General features: G+C 40.5%; 1 protein-coding gene across 1 annotated transcript; it reads left to right on the top strand.

Moving 5' to 3' along the window:
- The first annotated feature begins 1539 nt into the window (after positions 1–1539).
- Positions 1540–21551, top strand: LOC103724350 (glycerophosphocholine acyltransferase 1). The gene is given in 16 exon segments (XM_039125206.1): positions 1540–1548; positions 1656–1845; positions 2146–2230; positions 4233–4250; positions 4363–4495; positions 4739–4774; positions 4776–4797; positions 4933–5018; positions 5020–5034; positions 16156–16216; positions 16219–16246; positions 16339–16402; positions 16404–16438; positions 18962–19198; positions 20920–21062; positions 21065–21551. Coding segments are annotated over 16 exon segments (1392 nt in total). The 3' UTR covers positions 21295–21551.
- The last annotated feature ends 305 nt before the right edge of the window (positions 21552–21856 follow it).

The following is a 21856-nucleotide window of genomic DNA, read 5'->3' on the forward strand; positions in this document are numbered from 1 at the left end:
ATGAGGTTGCTTTGATTCAAACTCATCACACGCCTTGCCACTCTTTGGATAGATTGATGTTTATAGTTTGCAAGCCTCTCCTTATCACTCCATGCAGCGTGGCTTGCAAACTGAAGTTGCTGAGTTCGTGATATTGTTTTGCTAATATAGCCCATCGACTTTATCAGAAATTTCACTTGCCAATTTTATACACTGCACATTTAAGCATCCAAATAAGATGTGTGAGAGAGGTAGAGGAAGGAAATTGAAATGAAGAGTTATGATAAATTTTTGTTCATGTTGCTGGTTCTATTTCTCCCCAGAGTGTTATTTATATTTTCTAAATTGTAATCATCCTAATTAAATCTGCACTAGCCCTCAAATTGGTGTACTACTGCAAGTTTTCAAGCATCTACAACCTGATTGCAAAGATTCACTAAACTCATGACGACTTGTTTAATTTGGACCCAAATCTTAGATGTTACCTAATTACTAGTTTTTTTTTTGCATGTTTGATATATAAAATACCATTCAACGATTAAAGATACATATTCAGTGCTTTCTTTGTCTCTATCTCCTTTTCTCTTTGCTAATTGGATCGAATCTCTAATAAAAAATGATTGTCTTTGCAACCTCTCAATTGGAAAACAGTCCTCGTACATATAGAAGAATAATCCAATAGAAAAACTAAATCAGTCATATCTCTTAAGCAGCTTATTTTCAACTAATCTGGATCAGTTCACTGGTCATCTCATATTCTTGCTACTTCTTCTAATGGCGGCGTTTGGTGACCCAAATATGGCTACTTTGGTGATCTTAGATCACTGATGTTCTCATCTCGTGATAATTGGATCCTTGATAGTCCAAAATTATCATATTTGGTATTGGGTTTTTTTTTTTTTTATGGACCACATTTGATATGCCACGTTTCAGTGATTAAAATTTTTTATGTATCCATGATTAATAAATGCTAGTGAAGGGACCTCCATGGCGAATCTTTTGCATCGCGTACATGCACGCGTCGCTGCTACGTTATCTATCCTCGTCTATCCCAAAATGGAACGCTTTTGTTTACTTTTTTTTTTTTTTGGTCAAACGCTTTTGTTTACTTTGAAAACCGAGTCTATTCGGTATTGGGATAGCCATAGTTGCCAAATACGCAGCATGAGGGCCTTCATTTTCTGAAATGTGGCATTTTTATGTGCGCTGCTACTACACTAATATTTGTGGTTAGGAGAAGGCATGAGGCTCGCGATTAGCTCCCGATATTCCCACCCATTGTTTTCTGCTTCGAGCATCAAAACTCCGAACGCATTAAACGCATTGAAGCATAGCAAGAGGCACGAGGCTGTGATCAGAGCCGGCTCGAGCCTTAGGCGACTAAGGCGGTCGCCTAAAGCCCCCGGCTCAATGAAAGCCCCGTTTTGCCACCTGCACAGCTACAGCTTTCACATTCGAAAGCTAGGAAGGAGTAGGAGGATGTCTGTCCCGCCTGGCAACGCCGCTACAGTGGGTTCCCGTCGACGGACAGCGAGACAAGCTACGACTATAGGTAAGTCGATGACTGAGGTGAGCTACAAGCCTCTGACCCCGCTTCTCTTCTCTCCCCCCTCCTCTTCTCTCCCAGTGCATTTTTTGTTTTCTGAACCTTCTGAGGCTTCTTTAGTTCTTCTCAGAATCTCAGTGACTCAGTCCTCTCCGGCTCCCCCCTACCCCCAGACTCCAGTTCTTCTCCAGTTTCTAGACGACTTCTTCAGTTCTTGGGCCGCCGGCCGCCCTGCTCCGAAGTCCGGAGACCGGAGTTCTCGCTCAGCCACTCAGGTAGTCAAGCACTGCGTGACCCGGGCCCGGGCCCCGGCGAGGCAGGTTAGGGCTTCTTCTTTTTTTCCTTTGTGATTGGCACTGAGAGGGAGAGATATCTTGTTCCTCTGATGGCGATAGGATGGATTGGATGCCCCTCCCTTCTCATCTCCTTCAATCGGACCTACTCTTCTTCCAAGAAACTCCTCTCTCTCTCTCACACACACACACACGCACGCACACAGAGTGCGGCCTGCAACTTCAAGGGTCTCTCCCTCATCGTCCTCTTTAGTGTACTCTATTCTGTTTTGTTTCTTGCCGTCGTGGATGGTAACACTGACATAACCTTCTGTTGCTGCATGGCAGGCTTCAAGTGGGTCGAGGAGGAGGAGAACCTCCAGGAACTCAAAGAGCTCACCAACTCGAAATTTGAGGGGATGAGGCAGAACAAGTTCTGAAGATCTTGTACAAGAACCAAGGAAGTTCATTTTAGAAGATGAAGAACTTTGCCTCAATTTAATTTTAATAATTCTGTTCTTTCTTTCCTTTTTTGTTAGTTTTCTAAAGCCGTATGTCAATTTTGTTTTGTGAAATTTTAGTAAGAACAGAGCAATTTGTAGGTTGTCTTTTTTTTTCCTCCCCTTCTAAAATCTAAAGTTACCATTTTGTTGGATAAAAAGAGATTTTGAAGGGTTTGCTTGGCCACCAAGGTAGTAGCCTAGTGGTACTGGACGGAATTTCTATCCTCATGGTTCCAAGTTCGAGTCGCTACTGCTTGGACATGAGGCATAGGAACGCTTCTTGGACCTCTAATAGCCGGGGTGGTGCCAGGTGTGACGTACTCACACGTGGGACTCGAGCCAGAGCCTAGAGGGGTAGCTGAGCCAGGCCCACGGATGGGAAGGGTATGAGTAAAACCGGTTGGGGTGCCCAACACACGGCCATTTCTGCCCGCATTGAACATTCTCCTGGCGGGGCGGGGGCCCAGTGGGGGCTGCTACACGGGGGTGGGCTTGTCCCTTCCTCCCCCCTTCCCTTTTTTTTTAGCAAAAAAAAAAGGATCCTGGCAGGGCGGGGGCCCAGTGGGGGCTGCTACGTGGGGATGGGGCTTATCCCTTCCTCCCCCCTTCCCTCTTTTTTAGCAAAAAAAAAAAAGGGTTTGCTTGGCTTTTGGGTCCTACGAGGACTCACGAGTACCTGTTCCTAGGGTCTTAAGTCTTTTAGAGACGAATACGAGGAAAGACTAAGAAATTCGATTGGAGCAATATGAATCTTTCAATTTAGAGTCAACTTTTCTTCTTGTTTATTCTGGAGCTTGGAGAAGTTAGGGATTTAATGATTCTTTTTTTTTCAAAAATAGGTTTGCTTTTTAAGGAAAAATAGTTTCCTTAGGTATTTTTTTTTCAAAAATAGTTTGGAGAAAATATTCATTTCTTCGTGACGGTGAAAAAAAACTGTGTTGGATCGACACATTGCTAGATCCATATTTTCAAAAAAAAAAGGGCCTCATTTAGTGAAATCGCCTTAGGCCTCCAAATGCATTGGGCCGCCCCTGGCTGTGATCAGACCGTCATCAGTGCCAAGCTTATAGCCGCATAGAAGAGCGTCACCTATATAAGGCAGATGGTCTGATTGCGAGCCTCGTATCCCTTGCTTATGCTTCCATGCGTTCAATACATTTGGAGTTTCGATGCCGGGAGCACAAAACAATAGGTGGGAATATCGGAAGCTAAACACAACCGCATTCTTTTTGAGGGGGATTCAGTCATGGTAATTGAGTAGATTAAAAGTCACGGGCACGCTGCTAGTGAGATACGGCTGCTCCACGACATCCGTAGTCTTTTGAATGAGCGCGCCTTCTATCGGACTATTCAGGTTTATAAAGAGGCGAACGGTGCTGTGGATTAGGTGGCATTCTATGCTTATTACTTCGAAAATTTTATTTGGAAGGACCATGTATCTGTCTCTGTCTCTCTCTCTCTCTCCTCTCTCTCTCTCTCTCTTCTATTATTTTTTTTTAATTTTATGGGCTGCACCCATATGGTGAGTCTCCCTCATCCAGCGGCGTACAAACCACCAACCCACAGTCATATCAATTCGCTCGCGATATTCCCACCCACGGTTTTCTTGCTCCAGCCGCGCATCAAAGTCCCGAAGGCCTAAAAAAAATCGGCTTCATCCACGGCGTACAAACCATGAGCGATCATATCACTCCTCGTGTCGTCAGAACTTGCAGCTGTCGATAAAACAAACGAAAAAGCGTCGTCTTTCGTTGAGACGTTTCTCGGAAGCGTCTGCTCTTTCCCCTGCCTCCATTCTCTCTCTAAATCTCTCTCCTCCAAAGAAGAGGGGGCGAAGGCGAACAACGAAGGGCAAACAAGGAATCCGTTCTCCAATGTCGGAAGGGGAGGCGGGCCTCGACGACGGCGAGGCCTTTAGAAAGGTCGTCGAAGGATCGCGACCAATCTAAGGTACCGAGCTTTAAAATTTTCCCCCGTCTTGCTCTTCTATTCGTTTGAGTTAGCTTGTGAATCTTGTACGGGGTTTCTTGCTTGCGGTTTGATTTCTTGGTTCGATTGTCAGAGGGGTTGTTCAGACGAAGGAGATTTTGTCGAAGCAGGCGGTGCAGACGAAAGAAAAGACCAAAGAAATTCTGTCGAAGCAGGCTGTCAAGATCGCCAAGCAAGCCGAGGAGCATGAACGGATTTTGTTCAAGGTTGGTTTTTCCCCTTTTGTGGGATTTTAATCCATCCGATGGGTTTCTTCTCTGGGCTGGGCCTGTTGATGTTGGATACGGTTACTGTGGATATTTAGCGATTGAAAGATAGGTTATCGATTTGGGGATTGGGTTATGGTTTTCTAGTTCTATGTTGCGATATAACCTATTTGGGTATGCTAAATCGCTCGGTTGTGCACTGGGTAAAATATGATCTTTTTAAAATTTTCTTGCTGATATCAGGTGACCCATTTGATTGGTGTTCTTGGATTTGGTGGCATTTTGCTTCATACTGGGGGCACGTAAGTAATGCTTGATTCCGGGGTATTTATTTTGATGAAAGATTTCGTTCCTGTCTAACATGTTATTTTACTTTCTAATCTTTCCTTCGCTTCTCTTATTTTTTCTTTTTCTTTTTTTTTAATTTGATTTATCAGGGCCGCAAGATATCCCTTACGTGTATTGCTTGTTCTATGTTACATTTGTTCCTCTTCGGTGGATATATTATCGGTACAAGAAATGGGCATTATTACCTTCTGGTGAGCTATGCATGAGAATGAATTTTTTTTTTTGCTTTCCTTTTTCACATCTTTTATTGATGCTCCTGGGAACAGTCATGTTAGGTTTGTCATTTGTATTATGCTTTTTAATGACTACGATGAATACTGGCTGATGTCGATCACTTCCTATATATGAACTTATGCTCTTTACTTCTTTAACAAGGGACTGCATGATCATTAAAGTAGCAGAAGATTTATCATTATTTTAATTTTTATAAAAAGAAAGAAAGGTGCTTATTTCATGGCTTATGCAACAACAAGGTGGCAAGGTGCTACCAAAAGTTTAAGGTGTTGACATTAGACCCGCACTCAGGTTTTGGCAGAAACTTTACTTTTTATTCCTTTTTGTGGGTCTAGAATGTCTGCCTAAGCTTTGCATATTTTCCTCTGCTCCTAAACCACAAGAGAAAAGTACACTAAACACAATGTGGAAAGTGAAGAGGCACAAATTGTTACTTTTAGAAAAATAAGAAAAAGGCAATGCACATGAAAGATGTCACCTTAAATGAGGGTTCAGCAAAATTGTATCTGGACACGTAGGGGTGAGTCTCTTCATTACTGGTGATAGCACATGCACATGAAGAAGATTTTTTATGTTAAGTGATGCAGGACAACTGCAGAAAGGAGAGGAAAGGGGAAGAAGAAGAGGGGGAAGAAGAAGAGGAGGGGAAGAGGAGGGAGAAGAAGAAAACAAGAAGGCTAATTTTCATTCAACATTCATCAAACCCTAAACATGAGGGTGGACCATATATATAGGGTCACAAAATAATAAATAAGCCCTGCAAAGAAAACAATTCGAAAAGATCCTAAAATGACAATATGCCAAATAAACCCAATCAACATAACATAAACCTAACTAAAATAATAAATCCAAAATAAATCAAACTGGCCGAATTGGCTGGACCCTGTGGCGATCGTAGACTCGATGATGGTTGATTTGGCACTGGTGTCTGCACCAACTCTCCCCGAGTGGGAAGAAGTCGACCTCGACGAAAGCGGCTCGGTGAAGCCCGGTAGAGCTCCAACAAATCTGGGTCAATCAGCGGTAGCTCCTCGCGCGTGATCCAAGTCGAATTGAACTTCAGTCGTTCGCGCCACGAACCAAGAAGCGCTGAATGCTCCTAACACCGGAAAAAATGTCTGCTCGTCTAATATGGCATCAATGAGTTCTTTTTGTGCTGATGGGAGAGGCAAAGGAAGTGGAGATGGTATGGAACCAGAATAGGTGAATCACCGAGCGCAAGAGATGGCTCAGCGAAAGGGTCATCAAGGATGGATGGTGGACCCTTGAAAGCAACCAGATCTTCAATATTAATAGTAGAGCTGATACCAAAATCAGATGGAAGAATAATAACATAGGTAATCGTGCCAATCCAATGCAATACCCGAAAGGGTCCAGCACTACGAGCCTGCGGAAACCACTCAGGCTGAATACACACCATAACATAATCCCAGATTGGAATATCTTATTCCGCTTATGAAAATCAGCTTGTAGTTTATATTGAGCATTATGCACATGAATGCGCTTACTAATGTCTTGATGCAACTGATGCATGTGATGTGCAAATGCAAGTGCAGACTCTGAAATGTGAATGTGCGGTGACATGGGTAGAAGGTTGACATGCTTTCTAGCTTTATAACCATATACTACCTCAAAGGCACTCATGCCTATAGACCTGTGGACTGAATTATGGGGATAAACTTTTTGGACAAATAGGGTGGGCATTAAAGATTTGTGGAACACTTTCCGCTTAAATTCAACAGGACGCAGGATGTGAAGACCCCTGTCCTTGGATACTTCGCTTCTCTTGTTCTTGTCAGGTGGCTTAGGTGGTAAAGGATTGAGCTTAATCTTCGTGCCCTCGAATACGAAAGAACAAGAATTGGACCGACCAGAAATAGTGACATTAAGGTCGAAAAACCACGGTCTCCCCAATACTAGGTGACACATCCATCAGGATCACGTCACACCAGATAGTGTCTTTATAAGAAAAAATTTGAATTAGTACGAGACACCGCTCTTTGATATGGATAGAAGACGTGTCAACCCAAAAGACGTTGTAAGGTTGGATCTGAGGGGCTGGAATCAAACCTGAATGGAAAACAACGTTTGAAGATATTGCATTAATACAACTCCCGCTATCAATGATAACCTTACAGTCCTTATCTCCGCACTTTATATAAGTATGGAAGATTGAAGTTCGCCTCCAGTCATCATGTTCTGTAGGTTGGGCGAGAGCACACCTTACTATATTCATAGCGGACTGATCGGATGCAGTCACAACTGGTGGAGGCATGGTGTGGATACATCCTAAATTATCGGGACGTTCATCCTGGTTATCATCGATGTCTTGGATGCCATCTAACTTTGGCTTATAGATTTGTTCTTCCAATTCGCCGGTATTACCCTCTTGTTCTTGTGCCTCAATGACAAGAGATGTAGTCGCACATTGTGAGGCAACATGTCCACTTAAAACATTAAATTCTCGAACTAGATTTGGGTGCTTCACCAAGAATGCCTTTGCCCTTAGTGTCCCGACTAGGGGTGGGGGTGGCAGAAACTGGTCTAGAAGGCATGGATCCAAGCGAAGGTCAGGATCTGGAAGGGAGAGCACTGGCAAATGGCCCTTGAGGGTCAAAATGACGAGCAAATGTAGACCTGGTTTTCTGCTCATAATTCTGGACAAATGTGTAGGCTTGGTCGAGAGTGGATATTTCTCGAACGATGACTTTCTTCCTAAGCTCATCATTAAGACCTCGTCTAAACCGACTCAGGACCATTCATTTCGTTTTCCTCCACATTACATCGCATTATTAATTCATCAAACTGGGCGATGTAATCTGTAGCAGACCGATTACCTTGTCGCAAATTATTCCATCGGTTGAGGAGGTCATCCTGGTAGCTCAAGGGTAGGTATTTTTCCTTAGGTTTCTCTTTCATCACTACCCAATCAGTTATTGCATATTGATGTCTCCTAGTTAGCAGATGTTCGGTGCTTTGTCAGAAAAGTTTAGCTAGACCGATGAGCTTCATTCTGGCGAACCGAATCTTCTTCTCTTCAGATAAATTGTACTACTCAAAGAAGTGGTCCATTTCATGTAACCAGTCTGAGAAGACTTTTGGGTCAAGACGACCATCAAAAGTGGGGGCTTCAACCCTAATGCCTCTCATTACATCTTCATCAAGGTCCCGAGGTTCTCTGGGCTCTACGTTATGTCAGTAACCTCTATCAATATTAGGGAAGGGACCAAGTCCTCTAGAGCGAGGGTAGGCATGATGGTGATCTGGAGCAGACCTATTATCAAAATTGCTCTGCCGAATAGAGCCTTGTTGTTCTAGGATTTGTTCTAGGGTGTCGTCCCCTCAAGACTCAGTAAATGGGAGGCACTAGCTTTCTTGGATTCAATAACCCTCTAAAGTGAAGCCTCAATTGAATTAAGTCGGGCATTAACCTGGTGGACATTGTAGTTAGGTCATGAATTTGGGCATTGTTGGCTTGGACTTGGGCATTGGTGTTTTGGACTTGAGCATTAGTGTTTTGGACTTGAGCATTAGTGTCTTGGATAGCTTTGATAGAGCTTCTATTTTGAAATCTATGTCTAATTGGGACTCAGAATGAAATGCGACATGACCACTACGTAGATGCATAAAATGAATGAAGATATGTATGATCCTACCAACTATAGAGGTTCCTAAGTAGACCTAATGCATGAGAGTAATTTGAAATTGCAAAGTATATACTCAATATAAGCTAAAACTACTCCCTAGCAAATAATTATTTCAAACTGAAAATTAATATGAGACGCAGGCCAACAAGTAGCTGCAGTCAAGTAATACTAAGTTCTCGTGTTTTGCAAGGTGTCACGGAGCCACGTAGGTCTCCCAACGAAGGTTTAGCTCTACAATTAATAATAAAGAGGGCTACTATTAGGGTTTTATGTTGTGTTTTGTGGAGTGTGAAGGTGTGTTTTGAATTTTTGGGGTAAACCACCAGCACAAAAGTAACTATTAAATGAATTTAATAAGCAAACTAAATTTTCAGGGAAGGACAAACCTGGCCCGGTAGAGGACGACGAACCAAAGTGCGGCAAACGCTCGTCAACGGGCACGAAGCACGGAGGGGAGGGGAGTGCGTAGGCCTGCTGGGCCGTGGCCTAAAGGAGAAGGAAGGGCAGGCTGCAGTGGCTCTGCGTGGCGTTGCAAGCCTGTCAGTTTAGGCCCGTGAAGAAGAGTCAAGGCGGGCTGAAGTGGCTGCGGGCCGTTAGTCTTGGCCGTGAAACGAAATCGGGTGGGCAGTGGGCCTGATGGAGGAGTCGGGCCTGTGGAAAGAAAGAGGGAGGAGAGAAGGCGCCCGGAGGTGCGGTTTCGGTGTGATCGGAGGAGATGAGGATTGGGGGGGGGGAGATTTGGGGTAATGGTGCGACGGGCCGGGTGCGGAGGGCGGTGGGCTCGTGGAGGGAGAAGGTGGAGCAGCGAGCTTCGGCGGCGTGGAACGGTGAGCTTTGCGGTGGAAAAACTTGGACCGACGGTTGCGGGGCGGCAAGCGAAGGTGGCGTTGCGATGGAGTGGCGACGGCGGTCGCGGCAATTAGGTGGCACTGCGGACGGCGTGGTTGAAAAAAAGTGAGCAGCGGAAGGAGGAGGATGTGGAGCTTGCGGCAAGCGGCGAGCGAGCGACAACGGGGCGAGGCGGGTCGGGTGCTCACAGTGAGGAAGATGAACAGTACCTTTTTTTTGTCTTTTTTTTTCTTTTTCTTTTCCTTTTCTTTTTTTTTTGCCTTTTTTGGCACGCACGTGTGGTCACGTGCGCGCTTGCGCGTGTGACTCACGTGCGAGTGAGCACGCGCAGTTCACGTGCGGCTCCTCTCTTTTTTTTTCGTGGGCGGGGGTTACCGGTTTTGGATCTTACCCATTAATGCAGTCCGTCTTCAATCTCGACGGGTTCGTTGGGATGCGCCGTATTTCGGGCTTCGTGCGGGGAGGGGGCGGCGGACTCGGTGGAACGATGCTCCAGGGCGGAGGGAGCAGTCACGGCTCGGGTCTGTTAACCTGCGGCGGTGGTGGAGGACGTCAGACACGGGTCAGGACGATGGCTTCCGTGGAGATGCGACGGTCTGCGGTGGCGAAACTGCGGTGCTGCGAGGTGGGGAGGCAGCGGCGACGACTGATGCGGCGTAAGGCTCAGGTGCGACGACGGGCGGAGGGTCCGCACGGGTTGTTCCCTTTTGTCTTTTGTGTGGAGCAGGAAGAAGACAGGAGGCATGAAGGGTGTTTTTCTTTTTCTTTTTTTCTTTTTTTTTTAATTTTTGCACTACTTCCCTTGATGCTTTTTGATCCTTGGACGGCACGAGATAGATTTGGAAGAAGAACTCACGGCCAGCAGTCACAGGGGAGAGAGAGGTTTCTTTCCAGGAGAGAGTTGTTCTATTCAAGGCTGGGCTTTGACATAGAGGCAAAGTCGAATCTGGCTCTGATTACCAAAGCTGTATGAGGACACTGCAGAAAGGGGGAGGGGGAAGAAGAGGAGGAGAGGGAGGGGGAAGAAGAGGCAAGAAGGCTAATTTCATTCAACATTCATCAAACCCTAACATGGGGTGGACCATATATATAGAATCACAAATAATAAATAGGCCCTGTAAAGAAAAACTCGAAAAGACCCTAAAATGACAATATGCAAATAACCATCAACATAATATAAACCCAACTAAATAAATAAATCCAAATAAAATCAAACTGGCCGCACTGTGGACCCTTGTGGCGACCGTAGCATCGAATGATGGCTGACTGCACTGGTGTCCGCACCATTAGCAGTACAAATACTTACCTATTGACCAACATGCTGCCAGAGCTTTGTTACATATTTCGACTTTCATTTGCTTCTCTTACTTATTCTGCTTGTAGGGTTCATTGCTTAAGTGTGTTCCAATATGCAGTTTTTATTATTTTCACAGGTGTCATAGTCAACCAGCTTATATGCAGTTCTATACTTTCATAGGCTTTAGTAGTCAGCAAGCTTTGGTGTATGGTGTGTCAAACAACATAGATTTAGGATTAGGAGCAAGTGTCTAATCTTATGGTTTTCCATATAAAATTTGAATTGTGCTGAATCCTAATCAAATTAGTTTTTCAGTACATTAGTTCCGTGAGCCATAAATTATCTATGTGATTCTTTTGTGTATCACTAATACTTTAGATATATCCATGTTGATAAATATTGTGTTTCTCCGTTGATAGGTTCTTTGAATTTTTCTCTTCCCTCAAAAAGACAAAAAAAGAAGAAGATAGATTCCATGGATTTTTTTCTCCTACCTTTCTATTTTCCATGTGTATATGTGCTTGAAGTGAGTTTCTGCGACATGTTTTTCTTTAAAGTCTCACTTCAAATCTTAACATCATTATTTTCCTTCTCAAGAATCAGTAAGTCAATTTTCCATCATCCCTACTCAACCTCACCCCTTAAAACCATACTTTGATTAATTGTCAGCAACCTGACGTGATGTGATATACAATTCTAATGTAAAACCCTACATTCCATATTATATTTTTTCCTAAACAATACCTGGTCTTACAGAATCCCATAAATATCCCATCATAGTGTACATCAGCTTGTCGGTTCCTGTGCTGAGTATAGTCGAACATGCATTTAATTTTAGAACCATTGGTTGTAGGGGTGAAAGTGGATTGGATAATATCTATTTGGATCTGTTTCATATTTGAATCTATCCAGATATGGATAGAAATTTGAGCATTCGACTAATATTTGTATCCGTATCCATATCCATCAAATAAAAATGGATATAGATAGGCAATTATCCGATCTGTATCTAAATATTTGATTTTATTTATAATCCTATTTAATTTTATATAGCACTCATGAACTTTTAAGAAAAATAAATGACCATATTGACATGCTATTAACTTGATTTATCATCCACTTAGTAATATCTTTGATTCTGTGGTCATCAAGTTTAATTATCCAATTTATATTCGTATTTATATCCATATTTTTGATGTCTGATCTGTATCCGTATCCGTTAAAAACAAATATAGATATGAATTTTTGCATCTGACTAACATCCGTATCCGTATTTATATTTGTCATACAAAACAAATATGGATATGGATATATTAGTATCCGTTCCGCATCTAATACGATTTCAGCTCTAATCGGTTGTGCAAAATTGGTAATGTGGTACAACGGGCTTATTTCTTATCCCTCCACTGCTTAATTATTAAATATGGTATATTAATTTTTGAATTGGATTCTTAAGTATTTTAATGAGGTCCTAATGTTTTTAGCAAGCCATGGACAATTCTTTGGTGCGCAGTATTGTTTGCTTCTTACTCGAGTTCACTTCTTCATATGTCTGGAGTGAACTCCTAAATGAATTCCCGATTTTTAGAGTTGTCAAAATTCAAGAGTGAACCCAGCAATTAGTCACCTTAAGTGCTAGAGCAAATATTTGAAAGTTCAAAGGGGTTAAGCCATGAATCAATCTGATCATTTAGAGTAAATGCATTTACATACATACAAATGTATATGTTTTAAAGTAGCAGCAAAAATGTTTGCATATTGATTTATTGTTTAAAGTTATTACTGCATCCATTAAGAATCTAAGATTTATGGATGATATCTAGAATTATAGTAAAATGTTTAAGGGAAGCACAAAAGGTAAGGGCAAACAAGACGAGGCAGTCAGGATCCTATTTTGGGTAGTTTGCCCGTTATTCTGTTTACTCAAACAAACAGCCACCTTTTTAATGGGTACAACACTTTTGCTGAGAGCATAATAGAAATTTCAGAAAATCTGACCATAACATTTTTGCTGCTGTAACTTTTTACTCCACTTAACCCTTTAATGCAGGTTAAATGGTTATATTTTGTCCACCAAAATGGAGTAAGTTTGTGTACCAAGAAAAAAATGGAGTAAGTTTAACCATTTAGGCTGTGTTTGGTTACAGGCTAAAGGAAGAAATGGAACAAAGGCCCCTTTTGCTCCACTTATTTCACTTCAACCTGCTAAAAATGCTAGAAAAACTAGCCTATTTATTCAAAGAGTAAGATGGGTAAAGATAAGTTGCGCTTCTTTTTCACTTATCTTGGAATAAACTATTATTTCTTATGCTGCATTTGGTTGCAGGATAACTAACCGAGGATAGTTAACTTAATTCTTGGAATCCCACCCTTATCCATTTATTCCTGGGTCAGTGATATTCTTGGCTTAGTTGAAATTTGAGGGTTAGTGGGATTAAGTTATTGTAAAATTGTGAAGAAAGAGAGTACAGAGAGCTCTATGCATTTAAGCACCTTTTTGGGCCCTGTTTGGATGTTGGTTATTTGTTGGTTAAGAGATGGTTAGTCATTTAACCGACCAAGCACCCAAAACCATGGTACGCCCATACCACTCGGTTTGGGCGGTACGAGGCATACTGTACTACTTCCCACGGTACGCTAAAAAAATTTTCGCATCATACCATACTGACACTGTACTAGTGTGACACCGGCTACAGAGTTCGGCAGCAAACGGCAAATCCATGCCCCAAACCGTGCCTACATGGTGGAGTAAATTATTGTGAAGAGATTGGGGAGTAAGGTTAACCCATTTACTCCCAAGTTAATTTATTCTGCAACCAAAACACTGCTTTTAAGTGCCAAGACAATTTTGAAGTTTTAAAGGGTTGGGCCATGAATCAATCCCCAATCTTTCATGAGATATATGCATTACATAGAAAAAACCCATCTCAGTGATTGAGGCTTTTGCCACTGCAGAGTTTGGAGAGGTCAGATGTAAGCAGTTTGCTCTCATATGTAAAGAGGCTATTTTCATGTTTAAACCCCACGATATCCAGGTCACAATGGAAGAACCTTAGTGTCGACCAAATTTACATAACCACACACACATATATATATATACTTTAAATGTGTACAAACATGTTTATGATTAATCTACAGATATAGTAGCAGTTCTTTAGTATTAGAATCTATGGTTAATATTGAATTATATGATGACATGTATGAGAAACTCATGACAGGTTCAGATGTAAATTTGCTGGGACAATCGGCTTTGATTTGGCCTGCACTAAAGTTGGCCTTAAGCAGTTAAGCCTATACTTTTTTTACTCATATCAATATTAAACAGATACTTATTTTTAAGTGCCCATTGCATTTATTTAATTGAAATAGTGTTACTTGATCTAGTGAGATTTAATGTAAATTTTGAACGGGAAATATGAATTATTTGAAGAACAGGGGACTGATATTCAGTTGAGTCAAACCAAAGAATATTAAATGCATTTGATGTGGAATGTTGAATGGAAGTGATGTTCTAGTCTAACGTTATGGTCGATAGAGAAATGAAGTGCAAGTTCTTCACCATTTATCTCTGCATATGAAAGTCAGGAAAGTCAAAGCACAACTATCATATGAATGAAGAGATAAATGATGAACTTTCCTACTCAGGGAAGTGGATGGATGAAAGCTATGACATGCCTTTAAAATGTTGTGATTTTTATTTGTGAGGTATAAGGGAAATTCACATGAAGGATTTATGAAAGAGTTGTAAAAAATTGCAATAAGTTGAGAGCCATTACTTGTTAGAATGAATGCTGAACAGGGATAATGCAAGCCAGTGCTAAAAAGAACAGGATTTCGCATTACTGCTTGTTGTTACTGATATTAAAGGGATATTATTATATCATTCATATTCAGGACTAATGAGCATCGAGTCAAAGCTGTCATGGTTTTTTAATATGAAAACTAGAATAGAAAGGGCTCTGAGTCAGCCATGAAGATCCTAGGAACTTTGGGCTATGCTAGCATCAAATTAGAATTTTTAAGCTTATGCTTTGTCCTCAGGTGGCCCAGCCGGTCATACCTGGCTGCCCCATCACAGCAAGATGCTTATGGGAGGTTACTAGGCAACCTTGCTGTTCTCTTGTACTATCAATCTGCATAAAAGCCATTACCCTATGTAATCTTCTACACAAGATTGAGAGAACTTTAATATATGGAGTGTGTAACATCTATAGATATGGCATTTTTAAGTATAAACTTGTGCACCATGTACTTTTCTTCTTTAGGCTTACTATGGTTGTTTGTTGTGATATCTAAGGCGCCTGGCAGTTGGGGGGCTGATGGTTTGATATTCTATGCAGATAAGAATTTGATTGAATTTTTATATTGAATCAAAGGCCAGTGAAATGAGTATGTCCCAATTATATGGATGGGTGGAGATATTATATGTGCTTACTATTAGAACAATAAGGGCATTGTTTTTTTCTTTATCAAAGATACATAGAAACATGACTCAGCTCAGAATTAGTCATAGCATGAAAAATTTCATCAATGCTTAGTTGCTTCTTGAGCAACTTAGGCACTTAAAACTTGACAGATACCTATGTTCAGAGCATGACCAAATCTTAGCTTTTGAAAAAAAACTTAGCATAGAGCCTCTTCTCTTACATCTTGCAACAAGGGCGCTTATTATATTTCTTCACAGCTTGGATAAAAAGTTAGGAGTTTAGAGGTGCTAGTGTCTTCCATACATGTATATTCACAGCACTCAAGTTTTAGATTGACACTGAACTAATAAATTGTGCTTTGGATGCCACGTCGCTGTTTTCTTGACACACCTTAGCCAGATGATCTTGCTTTAAGAAGCTATGTTAGATATCAAACTGTATTTTCACTTTCTCAATATGGTTTTGTGGATGCCACATCCCTCAGGCATTCTTTCCACAGTTTGGGGTTGGCTTCATGAATCCTTATTCCCCAATCATTCCATAATCCTGTTAAAGGAGAGAAGTTACTGTAACTCCAGATGAGAGAAAACCAGGTCATGCGATTTTCAGCTCAATTTTTTTTCCTAAAATACATATTGTATCATAGCTTATAATTATTATATGGAAAGCATGGCATGATTTTTCCTGGGTCTTACACCACTGAATTTGCTAGTATTTGGGTATCAAAGTGTCCTGGCTCTATATAATTCTTATATCATATTATTTCTAACTTCAAGACAACCTCAATTCTCTGCTTTCATATGGTGGAATGTGGTGTTTTTTTTTTAATGCACACCTCGTTGCCCATGGATTTTACAGGATTTCTGCTACTATGCATACAATCTCATTATCATGCTCCTCTTCTTTCCGAAAAATGAGAAGCTTTCATGGTTTGCTTTCTTTTGCTGAAGTAAGAACCTTTCTCCCTTCTTGTCCTCTTTTTCTTCCCCAAGCAATTGTTCATTTTCAAGCTATTTATTTTGATGACAAAAATTGCTCCAGGGGACTTGGTTGGGCGCTGATCGTATGGCGTTGCAGCTTGGTTTTCAGTTCCCTCGACAAAATTTGTTAGTGTGCTAATACATCTCTTACCTGGTAAGCTGTCTACTTGATGAGGTAGATTGTGTAACTTATGTTTCTGAAAAATAACTCTATGCTATACCTGTGCATTCTCACAGATCCTTTGGACCTTTTCCATATTTGGGTTAATGAGATACTGACAATCAATAAAATGCTTAAGCTTATATCATAGGTTATGCAATAATCACTTATGCGGAAATATCTTTTTTCAGGCTGTTTCTTGATTAAGCTATAAAGTTATAGAACATGTTATTGAAATTTGTGTAACTTTTTTTGGATTTCAGTAGAATCTGCAACCGAACATATGCTATTTTCCTTTCAGATTGATTCGAGCATTGGAATGCTTTGTATTTAATTTTGAAGATGTCTCATACTATACTGGGGAAAAAATTTTTATGCAAGTATCTGCAGCGTAAGAATATCAAGTATTGCTAACTGGGTGCAGCTTATTTTATTTGATTTTCTTATATTTCTTAGATTTATTAGTTGTAACTGTATTATGGTAAGGTTGTAGCATGTGGAACTCAGTATTCATGCATAATGTCATGTTCTCCTTTATTTTTATATCCAATTATAATTTTCTGTGTTCCCTAACCTGAGGCAAACTTTGTGAAAATGAAAACAACTGTATAAATGTTATCAATAATTTTTTATTATTGACGGAGTATATTTTTGAATGTTTGACTTATCTTATTTCTGTAGATTGATCAATGTAATAGATAATTAATGTCTAGTGTGTGTAATGATTTGGTAAAATGTTCCTATAAATAGATCCCGCCAACCCCCATGCACACACGCACATAAAAAGCAAAAAATAAAAAAAATAAAAACATCCTAGATGTGGTAGTTAAATTTAGAGGGTTAGATGACATAAGCTGGAGATGAACTAGTAGAGGTTTGGTGAATCTTGAATCTCTGCCATATTTCAGTGTGGGTACATGCCACAAGTTTTCGGGAGACGTTAACTTAGAGACGGTTGGTGCTGGAGTGCCAGCTTTCAAATGATGGTAAGCGGTACAGGAAATATTCTATGATGATGATGATGATAGTAGGTGGTACAGGAAATATTTTATGATGATGCATGTTGTAATCATATATCTGCAGCACTGAGGGATTGAATATTGGAGAATACAGTAAAACAATTGCATAAGTTAAATTGATTTGTAGTCTGGTGAAAAATTTTGAAATTAGCATAAGATGAAAGGGATATTTCTAAAAGTTGTAGAAAGGACATCATCATGGATTCATGATCTTGAAGATGATGATGATATAATAATATATATCAGCAGCAGTGAGGGATTGAATTTGGAGAAGTGCAGCAAACGATTGCATAAGTTAAGTCCATTTGTAGTTTTAGTGAAAATTTTGAAGTTATCACAAGATGAAGGGGATATGTCTAAAAGTTGGAGAAAGGAGCGCTGAGGACATTGAGTTAACAAGGATCTCCACTCACTACCTTCATTGGCAAAAGATTGTTTGAAGAATGCATAGAATGTTGCGAGAAATCCAAAATAAATGTTTAGTTCTCTAGCTTATGCTTAAAATTAAGATTATCTTTGCAAGGCAGCATTGGACCAAGTGATACAATGGAGGTCCCATGACTCTCCTTTCTACTATCAGACCTTCAAGGTCATGAAGTTGAAATCATGGTTGCGCTCAATAAAGCCAATTTTAATATTGGTTTGCAATTTTAGCATGACAGTTTTACTTCAGAATTTTTTCCCCAATATGGAAGCTTGTACTTAATGGATTGATGGAAACCATGAATCAGGAACTGGTTGTGAACAATTTAATTATTGAAATATCTAGCACTTACATTGGTCTTCACAAGTCCCTGAATTTCCAACCTCTTGCTGTGCTTTGAGCTAGAGCATATGGACTTGTGTGGGGAGATGTTTTGACTTTCATTCATCTTCCTTGATTTTTCGCCTATAGTTTCTCTTTCACTGTTTTCTTTTATGTTAACTGCATAGAGCGAGTGCTCAACCTCCTCCTCTATTGTCATTTCCTTCTTTGTTTAAGCTCATCATTATTGATACCCTTCATTTGTAGAAAAATCAACAAGCGTTAATTCATAATGTTTTACACCCTTATCCAATGCTAATCCATTTTTTTGTAGCACAATTTTGTTCATGTGGAGAAAGCACCTAGTCATGAATTTCAAACTCTTCCCCATTAATGATTTTTCTAACTCTATTTGTGCTGATCTTGTCACCATCTCCCTCCCCCCTTCCCTTCCAATTATCGAACAATATCAAAAAATGAATCATATGTTGTAGTTTTTTTAACTAATAGATATGATGTTTCTTTCCTTGTTTAGCTTAATTTTTGCCGCTCTTCCTTTTGTCCATCAATGCTTATCATTCCCTTTCACTTTTTACAGTTAAACTAGTAATACTTTGTTGATAAAGATGATCAAAATGATTTGCATAACTACAGTAATGGGTACTTAACCTGAAATATTCCTTAAATAGTTTAGTTTATAAATATATTTCCTCACTAAAGATATTCATTTTAACTTACGGATATATATGATCTATTTCAGGATAGTCTTCTTCACTATTCGGTGGTGGAATCCAGAAACTTTTGCTGCTATGCACCCAGAGGGGAGAGCGGCAAGAGTCTCCTGGCCCTATGTGGAGGATAAGTCGTACCTATGGATGTGGTTATTTTTTGTTCCTTTAGTTGCATACACACTGTGGCAGCTTCTCTATTTCCTCATTGTGAATGTCCTACGTCGCCAGAGACTTCTGCAGGATCCTGAAGTAATGACTTCTTACAGGTTAGTCATTGCCACATCAAGACACCTTTTTTTCTGACATGTGACATATAATTATTTTCCAGCTAATGTTTGTGATATTGTAAATATAATTTATTGACTGATGCTAACATTTACACTTGTCAAATGAGTTGTGCGCCAACCTTTGGGGTCTGAAAAAATTACTTAAAAGATATCAACTGAATTACTTATGAAAACATATCAAGATCTTAGAAATTATGATAGACTTAAGCTGAATGATTTGTTTGTAAATGAGAACTGATAGAAGGTAACTTGTATTGCTCAATGGATATTGAAATGCTGAATAGTAGAGACTTAAAAGCAACACACCTTTACTTTTGCCTGATCCGGCAAGCCTTTTCCCATATCCTGGGGTGAGAAGAATGGTTCAGGGGATGACCCAGAAGAATTTTAGTACATTCTTCAATTAGTTCAGTTCCTGATGTAAAATTTCTCTGTATCAGTTATTTGCTATCCGAGGTTTTTTGTAGACAAGGTTGTATTATTGCTGGTTATCAAGTATAGATACAAGCGTACCTGTCCATGGACAAAAGAATCCCAAGGTCCATGGGCACATCAATGATCCAGTAACTGGCTTACATTCATATGAAGTTATTAAGAACATGAGACGCCACCAGTTTGCTGCTGGTTGGCTCCACGACACACATGCATGGTGTCACGCTAGCAGCTCCGCATTGGCTGGGCACAACGAACAACAGTGAGAGAGTCATATGAAGGTCACATGCAGCACCTTCATCGCTGTTTGGAGCCCTTCCCAGGCTGCCCGGAGCTTCGGTGAGCGGCATTGTGGTGTAAGGATTCAGAGAAGTCATTGCATGTAGGAGAACTGGATAGTCTTACACAACAAATGCCGGCAGTAGACTCATGATGATAAACAGAAGCATCAGAGTTGACTTCAACAAAGCCGGGGGGTGTTTGGTGTTTTTTTTTTTTTGGTTGGGGGGGGGGGGGGGGGGGGGGGGGGGGAAGAAACGGGTCGGATAAAATCCAACTGCATCTGTTTTCAAATCCGAATATGATCGACTTCCGTTGGTGAGAATGGCAAAGGTTGGATTCATAACTCACCCCTGAATCCACCAAAGCTACTGGTCCGAGAAACCTTTATTGCCTTGGTATAAGCTTCAAGGATTCCTAATAAAGGTGATCATAAGCTTGCTCCATGTCGGGCTTGACTGCCATGAAACCTTGCCGCGCTGTCGCTTACGATGGTAATGCCTACTGGGCAGCCACGGTTGGAGAGACTCCCCCGAAAATGTGGGGTTTGAGGTGGCTGATGTATTTTTAGATACATTAGCAAGATGTGCAATTGTTGACCATTTGTTTTGACTAATCGATGCATCCAATTACGGTAATCTCTAGATGCCTTTGCAAAGTTAAGTAGTTCATGTACAAGTTTTTTATTTGGAAGCATCCAGCTATCTTTATGTCTGATGAGATGTCAAGCTCTTTTTTCTTTCTCAGGTGGTTTGTCTTCATTAGGATCATTGGCACACCCTAAGGATACATTAAAGGCATCATTTTGAGTATTTTATGCTTTTCTTGCTGTGGTTTTGTTGATATTGCTCATACAAAAAGCAGCCGATGGATTTAGTCGTGACACTGTTTCTATGCACAAAATAGAGCTTGATACGCTTAAAAATTCTTTAAAAAGTATTTCTAGACACAATAATTTAATTCATCCCCTTGTGCGTATTGTATTACAGGGAACTCTCAAAGAAGGCACAGAAGGCAAACAACATCTGGTGGCGGTTAAGTGGCTTGCTCGGCGATCAGAACCGCCCCACCATGTATATCTTGTTCCAAGGAATCTTCACCGTTGCAACCATGGCTCTCACGGTCCCCATCTTTCTTCCTACGAGATGCATGTGATTTTTCAAGTCCTCAAAGTCTCTGCAACCACATGGAACGGTGGGAGCTTTCTTCTGGAAGTCATGCCAAGGCAGGTGGTCCTGAAGGAGAAGAAGAAACTGGAGATGAAGCCCATCCTGGAGCAGCCTCAACAGCCCGCGGTAGATCTCTCAAGCACCAACCAGTACACATCTGACAACCCGACGAGCAAAATAATTCACAAGACATAAGATAGTTCTGCCTTGCCTGCTGAGTTAGCACTGTCGAAGCAGCAATCGGTCCATTTAATTTCCTTCCTTTTAGCAAATTGTAGTCTATGGGTGGTGGTTGGTTTGTTGGTAAACAGTTCTTTCAGAGCTCTTTCTTGTACGTTTGCCTTGAAATCATTGTGTGGGTTTTTCACATTGTGTAAAGAACCTTTACAGCAGATGCAGATTGATTATGTTGCTTGTTAAATTATTTCTACAGTAGGAGAGTTCATTTATGTCTATTTCGTATCCTGCGGACTGATGCATCAAAAAAAATACTCAACACCTTGCACCACTGGTCTCCCCCGCCACTCTATCTCTCTCTCTCTCTCTCTCTCTCTCTCTCTCTATATATATATATATATAGATTACAGCTTGAGATTCTATTTTATATATTAATATATATTATATTTTATTGTATTTTATTGTATAATATTATGTAATGTTTTTTTATCGTTATTTTGTCATAACAAAATTATTTTTTCAATTTATTTATCAAACAAAAATTAAAATTTTATAGTAATTTAAAATATAGTTATCAAAT

This window comes from Phoenix dactylifera, chromosome 4 (genome assembly GCF_009389715.1).
Source record: "Phoenix dactylifera cultivar Barhee BC4 chromosome 4, palm_55x_up_171113_PBpolish2nd_filt_p, whole genome shotgun sequence".
Classification (NCBI taxonomy): Eukaryota; Viridiplantae; Streptophyta; class Magnoliopsida; order Arecales; family Arecaceae; genus Phoenix; species Phoenix dactylifera.